Source organism: Girardinichthys multiradiatus, chromosome 1, assembly GCF_021462225.1.
Source record: "Girardinichthys multiradiatus isolate DD_20200921_A chromosome 1, DD_fGirMul_XY1, whole genome shotgun sequence".
NCBI lineage: Eukaryota > Metazoa > Chordata > Actinopteri > Cyprinodontiformes > Goodeidae > Girardinichthys > Girardinichthys multiradiatus.
In genome coordinates, this window is record NC_061794.1 from 7,512,350 (window position 1) to 7,525,513 (window position 13,164).

The window sequence follows — 13,164 nt, forward strand, 5'->3', positions numbered from 1 at the left end:
TCTGCATGTCATTTGGAAATCAAGGTGCCAGAGTCTGGAGGAAGACTGGGGAGAAGGAAATGCCAAAATGCCAGAAGTCCAGTGTCAAGTACCCACAGTCAGTGATGGTCTGGGGTGCCGTGTCAGCTGCTGGTGTTGGTCCACTGTGTTTTATCAAGGGCAGGGTCAATGCAGCTAGCTATCAGGAGATTTTGGAGCACTTCATGCTTCCATCTGCTGAAAAGCTTTATGGAGATGAAGATTTAATTTTTCAGCACGACCTGGCACCTGCTCACAGTGCCAAAACCACTGGTAAATGGTTTACTGACCATGGTATCACTGTGCTCAATTGGCCTGCCAACTCTCCTGACCTGAACCCCATAGAGAATCTGTGGGATATTGTGAAGAGAACATTGAGAGACTCAAGACCCAACACTCTGGATGAGCTAAAGGCCGCTATCGAAGCATCCCGGGCCTCCATAAGACCTCAGCAGTGCCACAGGCTGATTGCCTCCATGCCACGCCGCATTGAAGCAGTCATTTCTGCAAAAGGATTCCCGACCAAGTATTGAGTGCATAACTGTACATGATTATTTGAAGGTTGACGTTTTTTGTATTAAAAACACTTTTCTTTTATTGGTCGGATGAAATATGCTAATTTTGTGAGATAGGAATTTTGGGTTTTCATGAGCTGTATGCCAAAATCATCCGTATTAAGACAATAAAAGACCTAAAATATTTCAGTTAGTGTGCAATAAATCTAAAATATATGAATGTTAAATTTTCATCATGACATTATGGAAAATAATGAACTTTATCACAATATGCTAATATTTTGAGAAGGACCTGTAATCTGTGGATCATCTTAAGATTTCAGTAGTCAAGACATGTCCACACAATCTGATAGATTCAGAGTATTGTGCACAATAGACTGATCACATTTTGGGATGCGGATAGGCTCCAACCAAAGAAGATTAAATGTTGAAACTCAATCAAAAAGTGCTTCAATAAAGGGTAAGTGGGTACAGCATAACACAAGTGTGCACAACCATATTATTGCATTTGTTACATAGTTTCCCCCCCTAATAGATCTTTTTTTGTTTTTCAGTTAAATTGTGCTAGATATATATATATCACATTAAAGGCTAAAACGTTTTTCAAATGATTTATTACTCTAGCTATGTAAACATGCTCAAAATTCCTGATCAAATTAAAATAAATCTGAATACATAGATTGCTGCAAAATCAAATAATTCGATCATGATGTGTTTTTCTATACCAAGCCTTTTTGAGAATAGAAGCACTGTGACATGCACAGAGTTTTTACATTTACCTTAAACAACTGCAGAAGAAGAAGTACAACTTCTTCTTCTGTGGAACAAACATGGAAGTGTGTGGTAAATATTTATTCCGCTACTTCTAGGGCTTTACTGCTTATTCAAACAAATACAAAAGGATCACAAGATTTATATGTTAGCTTGTCTTTAGCATTTATTAGATTAGCATGATTGGTGTGGTCAGCATCACTTACTGTAAAAAGCGGTTTGTGTGTGTAATCCCTGTGGCAAGTGCCATATACACTTTCCACAGTGTTGGCAGGAGGATGTAGGTCCCTTTTTAAAATGTTGAAACCTCTAACAGTGTGCATTTGAACAAATTGTTTAATAAAACTTACACATTGTTAAAACTTCGGACTGTGGGAGGAAGCCAGAGTACCTGGTGAGAACCCACGCATGCATAGGGAGAACATGCAAACTCCATGCAGAAAGACCTCTGGACAGGAATCGAACCCAGGACCTTCTTGCTGCAAGGCAACAGTGCTGCCAACTGCGCCACCATGCGGTAGAAAATGACTGACCGACTGATTAATAAAAATGTTTCTATTTCTAAATGTCAGAAAAATGAGAGTTAATTGTTATAAGTCAGGACTTTATGTTCTCAATATTTAGGAACATTGCCTTCAAAAATGCATTGGATAACCTTTTACAAGCTTCTACTAATAGTTGCTAGAATTTGCCTCATTCCTCCTGACAGATGTGGGTTTTGGGATGGCTACTCCAAAATATCAGCTTGTTTTGTTTAAACACTTTTTCTCTACATACAACATCTGTTGCATGCAGAGAATCATTGGAAGTCCTATTCATGCCTATGCTTTATCTTCTGGCTGATGACTTGATGTTGCTTCAACATTTCCACACAATGTTCTTTCCTCTTGAAGTCATCTATTTTGTAAAGTGCACCAAACACCCCTGTACTTCATATTTGGGATTTCGTCTCAGACTGTGAATAGAAACGTGTATGTAAACCTCTGGTTTCATCTATTTATCCCTTCCTTGTAAGTTTAATTAAAATAATTAGTCTTGTCTTAAAATGTCCTGCTTTAGCCACCATATCATGTAGAACTCCATTATGTGGCTGATGCAGTTGTAAGAAATACATTTCCTGCATGTGTTTTCTTCATGATGCAGGTCAGAAGTGAATCAGAAGTGTGAAGCCAGTGTACATTTTTCACAGAGTTGCACAGATAAAAGAAAATGAAAAACCTGGCCATAACACTAACATTACATGTCTGCTCCAGTCCTCGCCTCGACCCGCTTCCTTCTCTCTCTCTCTCTCTCTCTCTCACTCACTCACTCACTCACTCACTCACTCACTCACTCACTCACTCACTCACACACTCACACACTCACACACACACACACACAAGGCCTAGCAGGCCAACAGTATCCAGTGCAGATTTCATGTTGTGTCTGGGTGGATCAGCCCTTCGTCTGGAGGGAAGCTGTGTACTCTCTCAGACATCTTCTAGCCATCTTCTGTCCTGTTCTGCTAGTGATTCCCACTCTTTCTCTTACACATTGACAGATAAAGGATAGAGGGAACATACTACATGGGCCATTTAGTTTGTTGTGGTCTGTGCTGATAACACATATTTACAGTTTTGGTTGATATCTTGAACAAAACCACTAATAGGCGTCTTATGTGGTGTCAGCAAGCAGAAACCTGATGCTCGCATTGAGTTAGATGACGGAGCATCAGGTGTTACGCTGTAATTAGGCATGAGTGTGCCTTTGAGCAGAAGTGGCTCATGGGTGTTTGAGGAGATGCACAGGTGTGGAGTGCTTTGAGCTAACCTCATCTGCCTAGCAACAAACTGAGACTTGTCCAAATGCCAGGCAAAAATTGCTTCCTCCAGAGTGTTTGTCAGGATAGGGTGTTTGTGTACAGGGGTTGGACGAAGAAACTGAAACACCTGTCATTTTAGTGTGGGAGGTTTCATGGCTAAATTGGACCAGACTGGTAGCCAGTCTTCATTGATTGCACATTGCACCAGTAAGAGCAGAGTGTGAAGGTTCAATTAGCAGGGTAAGAGCACAGTTTTGCTCAAAATATTGAAATGCACACAACATTATGGTGACATACCAGAGTTCAAAAGAGGACAAATTGTTGGTGCACGTCTTGCTGGCGCATCTGTGACCAAGACAGCAAGTCTTTGTGATGTATCAAGAGCCACGGTATCCAGGGTAATGTCAGCATACCACCAAGAAGGACAAACCACATCCAACAGGATTAACTGTGGACGCAAGAGGAAACTGTCTGAAAGGGATGTTCGGGTCCTAACCCGGATTGTATCCAAAAAACATAAAACCACAGCTGCCCAAATCACAGCAAAATTATATGTGCACCTCAACTCTCCTGTTTCCACCAGAACTGTCCGTCTGGAACTCCACAGGGTCAATATACACGGCCGGGCTGCTATAGCCAAACCTTTGGTCACTCATGCCAATGCCAAACGTCGGTTTCAATGTTTCAAGGAGTGCAAATCTTGGGCTGTGGACAATGTGAAACATGTATTGTTCTCTGATGAGTCCACCTTTACTGTTTTTCCCACATCCGGGAGAGTTACGGTGTGGAGAAGCCCCAAAGAAGCGTACCACCCAGACTGTTGCATGCCCAGAGTGAAGCACGGGGGTGGATCAGTGATGGTTTGGGCTGCCATATCATGGCATTCCCTTGGCCCAATACTTGTGCTAGATGGATGTGTCACTGCCAAGGACTACTGAACCATTCTTGAGGACCATGTGCATCCAATGGTTCAAACATTGTATCCTGAAGGCGGTGCCGTGTATCAGGATGACAATGCACCAATGCACACAGCAAGACTGGTGAAAGATTGGTTTGATGAACATGAAAGTGAAGTTGAACATCTCCCATGGCCTGTACAGTCACCAGATCTAAATATTATTGAGCCACTTTGGGGTGTTTTGGAGGAGCGAGTCAGGAAACGTTTTCCTCCACCAGTATCACGTAGTGACCTGGCCACTATCCTGCAAGAATAATGGCTTAAAATCCCTCTGACCACTGTGCAGGACTTGTATATGTCATTCCCAAGACGAATTGACACTGTGATGGCCGCAAAAGGAGGCCCTACACCATACTAATAAATTATTGTGGTCTAAAACCAGGTGTTTCAGTTTCATTGTCCAACCCCTGTAAGTGTCTATGCAAAATCCTCCTCTGTGCTGTTCTCAGCAGGCTTCATATCTGCAGCTGGTCTCATTTCACTGCCAAGCTATGGTAGTGTGATGACTGTCTACTGTGCTACTGTACTTTAATCACTGAGTGTAGATGTTGCAGAGGACATCCATGCACTGAGAGATAAAACAGCCAGTCCTTCAGATGTGGTATAATCTTGCTATGTTGGTTGAGAAATGTTTTGCTCCAAAAGGGAAATAGTTTTTATCATCTAAACCAGTCCTTTAGGTTCACTCAGGTCCATTTGCAACTATCTGCATGCAGCTGACATGCAGAAACCTATAAGACACAACAATAAGTACACACATTTCTGTCATCATCAGATTTGCTACGAACAGTAGGGACTGAATTTTTGTTCAGTCTAAGTCTTTCTGTAAATTCTGACGTGTACTGATATGAGTTCTCAAAGCAGTCCGTTTTGAAGTGATTTGCACAAACTAGTACTGTCATTGGCAGTGTAACTGGTACATTGCCCTCAAAAATAAAATAAAGCCACGAATATCGGTTATCCAACAGCAGGAAAATGTGCATGGACACGTGGGTCTTTGCAGCGAACAACAGAACATCTGCCTTTGAGGGTAGTCACTGGAAAACTTGTGTGAGGTAAAACCAGCAGGCAAGACGTGATCCTCTACTGAAAAGTTGCCAGTCAAATTAGAGACCCAAATGGAAGAATAAAAACGATCAAAAAGTGAATTTTGCATAATAGGTCCCCTTTAATAAAACTGTAAAGGTAAAAGATCATTTTCTTTAGCAGTTTTTAACCCGAAATGTAATCAGGTGTTATGTAAACAATGAAAGATGAATGTTTTATAGCCAGTTCAGCAAGAATTATTCAGTGTACAGGATGTACAGGTCCTTCTCAAAATATCAGCATATTGTGATAAAGTTCATTATTTTCCATAATGTCATGATGAAAATTTAACACTTATATGTTTTAGATTCATTGCACACTAACTGAAATATTTCAGGTCTTTAATTGTCTTAATACGGATGATTTTGGCATACAGCTCATGAAAACCCAAAATTCCTATCTCACAAAATTAGCATATCATTAAAAGGGTCTCTAAACGAGCTATGAACCTAATCATCTGAATCAACGAGTTAACTCTAAACACCTGCAAAAGATTCCTGAGGCCTTTAAAACTCCCAGCCTGGTTCATCACTCAAAACCCCAATCATGGGTAAGACTGCCGACCTGACTGCTGTCCAGAAGGCCACTATTGACACCCTCAAGCAAGAGGGTAAGACACAGAAAGAAATTTCTGAACGAATAGGCTGTTCCCAGAGTGCTGTATCAAGGCACCTCAGTGGGAAGTCTGTGGGAAGGAAAACGTGTGGCAGAAAACGCTGCACAACGAGAAGAGGTGACCGGACCCTGAGGAAGATTGTGGAGAAGGGCCGATTCCAGATCTTGGGGGACCTGCGGAAGCAGTGGACTGAGTCTGGAGTAGAAACATCCAAAGCCACCGTGCACAGGCGTGTGCAGGAAATGGGCTACAGGTGCCGCATTCCCCAGGTCAAGCCACTTTTGAACCAGAAACAGCGGCAGAAGCGCCTGACCTGGGCTACAGAGAAGCAGCACTGGACTATTGCTCAGTGGTCCAAAGTACTTTTTTCAGATGAAAGCAAGTTCTGCATGTCATTCGGAAATCAAGGTGCCAGAGTCTGGAGGAAGACTGGGGAGAAGAAAATGCCAGAAGTCCAGTGTCAAGTACCCACAGTCAATGATGGTCTGGGGTGCCGTGTCAGCTGCTGGTGTTGGTCCACTGTGTTTTATCAAGGGCAGGGTCAATGCGGCTAGCTATCTGGAGATTTTGGAGCACTTCATGCTTCCATCTGCTGAAAAACTTTATGGAGATGAAGATTTCATTTTTCAGCACGACTTGGCACCTGCTCACAGTGCCAAAGCCACTGGTAAATGGTTTACTGACCATGGTATCACTGTGCTCAATTGGCCTGAACCCCATAGAGAATCTGTGGGATATTGTGAAGAGAACGTTGAGAGACTCAACACTCTGGATGAGCTAAAGGCCGCTATCGAAGAATCCTGGGCCTCCATAAGACCTCAGCAGTGCCACAGGCTGATTGCCTCCATGCCACGCCGCATTGAAGCAGTCATTTATGCAAAAGGATTCCCGACCAAGTATTGAGTGCATAACTGTACATGATTATTTGAAGGTTGACGTTTTTTGTATTAAAAACACTTTTCTTTTATTGGTCGGATGAAATATGCTAATTTTGTGAGATAGGAATTTTGGGTTTTCATGAGCTGTATGCCAAAATCATCCGTATTAAGACAATAAAAGACCTGAAATATTTCAGTTAGTGTGCAATGAATCTAAAATATATGAATGTTAAATTTTCATCATGACATTATGGAAAATAATGAACTTTATCACAATATGCTAATATTTTGAGAAGGACCTGTAGTTAAATGCACCATGGTATGGTATGTCTACATAAGGAGCCACTGAAGTTTCTGCATTATCACAGACTACGATGAGCTACTACTGATATTGAATGATAAAAGTAGGTGGACAAGAACAACTGACCTTTGGCATTTTCCCATATAAATATCTTATCATGGTTAAGAAAGTATTAACTTGTAAATATGACACATAAAGTAGCTCATATTTGTAAAGTAAAATGGAGAGAATGCTAATCGGTAAAGAAGGGCATGCATTTGTACTCATCCCCTTTTTAATATGATACCGAAAAAAGGAGACAGAAAAAAGTGTTTTAAGTAAACAACATAATAGTTAAGAGGGAACACAGCAGGTAATAAAGCAGAATAAAGCAGGTTTAGGTCATAAAACGATATCTCAAGTTTAAAACATCTCTGTTCAGTCTATCACACAAAGTATAGCACAACTTGCCAAGACATGGCAGACGGAGGCAGAGGTTCACCATCCAGCAAGAGAATGACTGTAAACATGTAGCCAAAGCTACAATGACAGGGTTTAGATCAAAGCATCTTCATGTGTTTAAATGGCCCAAAGTGCAGAATTATACAAACTAAGAATATGTTGAAAGAAATTGCAAGAGTGGCATTAGATTGGACACCCTCCATATATTTTACCTGAGTTTGAGCTATTTTGTATAAATTGGCAAAAATGTTATTCTCTAGATGTTCAAAGCTGCTAAAACAAGCCAAAAGTTGTTTTACAAAGTATTGAGGCAGGGGGGCTGAAAATGAATAAATGCCACACCTCTCAGATTTATATTTTTCAAACATAAAAAAAAAAACAATGAGTCTTTTCAATTCTACTTATCAAATATCCATTACTTAGTGTTAGTCAATCACTTAAAATTACAGTAAAATACAATTAAGTTTGTGTTTGAGACAAGAAAATGTTAAAAAGCTTAACAGGTGTAAATACTTTTGCAACTAGAGCATCTAATTTATTTCAGTTTGTTTGTGTTTTCTACACAAAACGTTTAAATCTGTTTGCAAAACCATTTTTTTTATGTTCCATTCGCTCTTTTCTGTGCTTCTTACAGTTGAGTGAATATAAACCCGTTCACTGCTTCGAAGTATGTTCTCAAATCTTTCAGGCACTTTCAGAGGGCATGTAAATGTACAAAGATTCTCAAATATGTTTCAGTGTTGAATTGTTCGCATAGCGGCAGCCTACATTTTGTTTTCCAGGGTTGAGTTAAGATGAGGAACGCCTGCCGTGGAAAGACAGAAGATTGACAGCAAGAACATAGTACTGTCCTCATACTAATTATCTCTCACACACACCCAAACACACACACACACACACACACACAGGCCTGTAGGAGGATACATTCTAATATGTGTCCAGTGGGAACGTGACGGCTGCTGCTGGTTGTCATGAAAGTTAATAAGGTTTATTTTAACTCCCACACATAGCCCGACTATGTAGTCACATCGTGGCTCCAGTGGACTCTCATCACTTTGGTTCAACATTGGTATCAGTCCCGTCCTGGTGTTTCTGTTACAGTATGATGTATCACATCCAAATTTTGTGAGCTTAGATTATCTCAGTTTGACCTGCTTTGGTGCATTTCTGTATTTAGCTGGTAACTGAGCGCTGTTCGCAGAGTTTGATAACCCAAGATAATTCCACCACAATTGGATGCTGTCTCAACACTGATCAAACAGTAGCTGTCAAAATGCAGACAGTGACAGGTTTGGGCTTGGGTGATATGGCGTTCTTCAGTGGCTGTCAGGACTTGTGGGCATCGTGAGGAAAAAGCAAAAACAAAAAGTGTCACCTGAACCCCTGAGAAGTTTCCTTAATACTTATTTTCATGTCTATTTTAAGTAAATGAGTGCTTCCTATAAGAAAACATGGTCAGCCACTGAAGCTGCCTAATGACCCTGAAGTTGCTGTCTGACTCGCTGCTTGTGACTGTGCTCTAAAAGGGCTATACTTGACTGTAAGTTTAGAATCATAAAAACTTAGACTGGGTAGGCATCACTTAATATATTCCAGACTGTTCAGAGAGTCTATAAAAGGCAATTTAAGATGTATGAAAACTTTATTTAGTTTATTAAAACACGCAAAAAATGTAGCCTTTTTAATACTTTATTAGCCCTACAGCAACCTTAGATTTAAAGTCTTTTGACTGTATGTGAACAACAAGGCGATTCTTAAGCTTTGGGATCTTACTATGCATGCTGGTGTTTTTAAAAACCTTTGTTACATAAGGAGATGAATAGGATATTGTGAAATATCTCATCCTGTTGCATCCTTTAAGTATTTATGTCACTTTTGAGCCACTGCAGTACTGAATTTTGCATGTTTAATGGGATCAGTGGTAAAAATTCATAGTGTTCTGCTGCCTCTTGACCGGGGCATTACCTTTCCATGACATCACCATGTCGTTGTATTAAAGGATCAACTTCACACCTAGGTATGAAATTTCCATGCTAAGAAATGTATTTGCTAAGTTAATCTTATAGTAAATGATGCCGTCAGTTTTAAGTGTCCATGCTCCTGAGGTGAGTGAAGCATCTGCAGAGCGTATGAGTTATTTTATATTATTATTAGGTTGTTGCTGTGTTATTTGAATGCAGTTGTATTTATTTTGCAGAAGTGTTGCAGTACACAAAGTATGTGAGACCTCTGGCACTAAAGTGGCAACATTTTTAGAGATGTTCAAAACATCTGTCTGACCTTTGTGGTCATCAAATACAGGTCCTTCTCAAAACATTAGCATATTGTGATAAAGTTCATTATTTTCTATAATGTAATGATGAAAATTTAATATTCATATGTTTTAGATTCATTGCACACTAACTGAAATATTTCAGGTCCTTTATTGTCTTAATACGGATGATTTTGGCATACAGCTCATGAAAACCCAAAATTCCTATCTCACAAAATTAGCATATTTCATCCGACCAATAAAAGAAAAGTGTTTTTAATACAAAAAACATCAACCTTCAAATAATCATGTACAGTTATGCACTCAATACTTGGTCGGGAATCCTTTTGCAGAAATGACTGCTTCAATGCGGCGTGGCATGGAGGCAATCAGCCTGTGGCACTGCTGAGGTCTTATGGAGGCCCAGGATGCTTCGATAGCGGCCTTTAGCTCATCCAGAGTGTTGGGTCTTGAGTCTCAACGTTCTCTTCACAATATCCCACAGATTCTCTATGGGGTTCAGGTCAGGAGAGTTGGCAGGCCAATTGAGCACAGTGATACCATGGTCAGTAAACCATTTACCGGTGGTTTTAGCACTGTGAGCAGGTGCCAGGTCGTGCTGAAAAATTAAACCTTCATCTCCATAAAGCTTTTCAGCAGATGGAAGCATGAAGTGCTCCAAAATCTCCTGATAGCTAGCTGCATTGACCCTGCCCTTGATAAAACACAGTGGACCAACACCAGCAGCTGACACGGCACCCCAGACCATCACTGACTGTGGGTACTTGACACTGGACTTCTGGCATTTTGGCATTTCCTTCTCCCCAGTCTTCCTCCAGACTCTGGCACCTTGATTTCCGAATGACATGCAGAATTTGCTTTCATCCAAAAAAAGTACTTTGGACCACTGAGCAACAGTCCAGTGCTGCTTCTCTGTAGCCCAGGTCTGGGGAATGCGGCACCTGTAGCCCATTTCCTGCACACGCCTGTGCACGGTGGCTCTGGATGTTTCTACTCCAGAATCAGTCCACTGCTTCCGCAGATCCCCCAAGGTCTGGAATCGGCCCTTCTCCACTAACTTCCTCAGGGTCCGGTCACCTCTTCTCGTTGTGCAGCGTTTTCTGCCACACTTTTTCCTTCCCACAGACTTCCCACTGAGGTGCCTTGATACAGCACTCTGGGAACAGCCTATTCGTTCAGAAATTTCTTTCTGTGTCTTACCCTCTTGCTTGAGGGTGTCAATAGTGGCCTTCTGGACAGCAGTCAGGTCGGCAGTCTTACCCATGATTGGGGTTTTGAGTGATGAACCAGGCTGGAAGTTTTAAAGGCCTCAGGAATCTTTTGCAGGTGTTTAGAGTTAACTCGTTGATTCAGATGATTAGGTTCATAGCTCGTTTAGAGACCCTTTTAATGATATGCTAATTTTGTGAGATAGGAATTTTGGGTTTTCATGAGCTGTATGCCAAAATCATCCGTATTAAGACAATAAAAGACCTGAAATATTTCACTTAGTGTGCAATGAATCTAAAATATATGAATGTTAAATTTTCATCATGACATTATGGAAAATAATGAACTTTATCACAATATGCTAATTTGTTGAGAAGGACCTGTAGTCTATGATACAGTGTCAATGTGATGTGAGGTTATGTGAGAGCATACTATTCTTATGGCATTGTTTTCATGTGATGCTGAAACAAAATACAGATACGCAAAATGTGGCGAGGTATTAAATTTCAGCCTAAAAATTGTTTAAATCTGTATCTCACCAATCCTATACGATTGTATATTAATCTCTCTAGATCAATTAGTATCAGATTAAATTTGGTGTTCATGCTTCTGATGAACTTCTTGTTGAATTTCTTGTTTTTGCCTGATGTGCATCACCATGAAAGTGTTTTGGCTGTGTGTGGGATGGCATAAGGAGGGATTGGCAAGAATTCATGCAAGTTTTGACACTGAATGCAGAGATGCATGAATACTAAGCAATACGATTGTCTTTCTTTGCTTCTGAAAACCCATTAGAGCTCTTTAGAACTGTTTTCCTTCACTGTTGTAAAACCTGACAACTGATCATAATTGGCTGTTTAATTATAGCATCAATTATCACTCTTATGTGGCTTCTATTGATTATTACTTTGTGATTCAAATAAAATGACTTGTTTTCAAAGGTGGCTTCTTCAAACTTTGGTTAATAACGTTTTAATTTGAATAATACCTGGCATAATATGATACAGTATACTGTAGCAGTATTTAGTTTCCTACAGCTGCCCTTCCCATCTTGGGATTCTTATATTTTCTTGAGGAAGTGATAAGAATTTTCCCAGTATTCAGGACAGAAAGAAGAGTGCTAATTAGGTTTACTTTATCTGCCAGCTGAATTTCATGAATGCCTGCTCTGTTAGTGAATGATGCCTGTGCTGTTTCTTCATGTTCTCTGTAACCCATGTCCTGTTTCTATCCCTTCAGGCCTGGCTGCTGCAGTTGGCCAGGAACCGGACCAAGCCCAGGGCTGTGCCTATGGCAGCTGTTATCCAGCAACTGGAGACTTGTTAGTTGGAAGGGAAAAAAACTTGAAGGCCTCTTCCACATGTGGCATGAGAAGAAAGGAGCCATACTGCATCGTCAGTCACTTGCAGGTGAGTGTTTACGACGTTCCCTACAGGATCTCTTTATTTTCTTTGGGTTTAATTTGGTTCTGATTTTTCCCTGAAGTCTTTCTCTTCTAACCAGTTTGTATGATGTGATCCTATCCTGCCACAGGATGAGAAGAAATGTTTTGAATGTGACTCCAGACGCCCATACGACCCAGTCTACAATACCATCAATCACCGGATAGAAAACGTTATCACCACATTCAAACCACACCGCAAAAAGTCCTGGTGGCAGTCGGAGAATGGTTAGTGGTTGCTTGTGTTTAAGCCTGACAGGGTTTTATTTTGTTTGGTTTGGTTTCTTTTTTGTTTTTTTGGTAACATGTAAATAGTTTGCAAATGCATTTAACATTATAGAAACTGATAGTAGCCAGTGTACAGAAATCACAGGGGTGCATGCTAAACAAAATTTGTTTTGCAATTACTTTGGGTACTAGAAGCTAGTCAAGTCTAGGAATGGATTAAAGAAGAAAAAGGGAAAAAAAACATGAAAAGTTGTATTTTACAACCACAAATCGAAAGCAACTGGTAGCTGTAGGGAACTTTAAAAGCGGTATAACGGTTCCACACAAAGACACTGTGGAACATCCTTCCTGCAGCTTCAGATCAGCTTAACATCAGAGCAGGCCCAGCTGTGGCACCTCATTAACCGCAGGGAAGGAGGAAAGAAGCTTAATTCCAGTGGAATAGTGAAAAAGTAAAAGTGAAATGGCAGGAGTGTTTTGACGTTTTTCTTTTTTTATTATAGCTAAATTCAACAAATTCTGTGTCCAGTTTTTTAAAGCTTTAACCTGCTGATACAGATTTGTGCTGATTCTGACTGTTTTTAAGAACAATAACATAAGATATAAGAATACAAGAGTATTCATAAGTT

At 40.5% G+C, this 13,164-nt stretch overlaps 1 protein-coding gene across 1 annotated transcript in view; it reads left to right on the plus strand.

Annotated features, from left to right (window-relative positions):
* lamb2 (laminin, beta 2 (laminin S)) overlaps window positions 1-13,164 on the plus strand; it is an 88,068-nt gene that overhangs the window by 20,000 nt on the left and 54,904 nt on the right. The window contains exons 3-4 of the mRNA XM_047369530.1: window positions 12,106-12,275; window positions 12,400-12,535. Of these exons, the coding sequence (XP_047225486.1) occupies window positions 12,106-12,275; window positions 12,400-12,535 (306 nt within the window). The remainder of the gene's footprint in view (window positions 1-12,105; window positions 12,276-12,399; window positions 12,536-13,164) is intronic.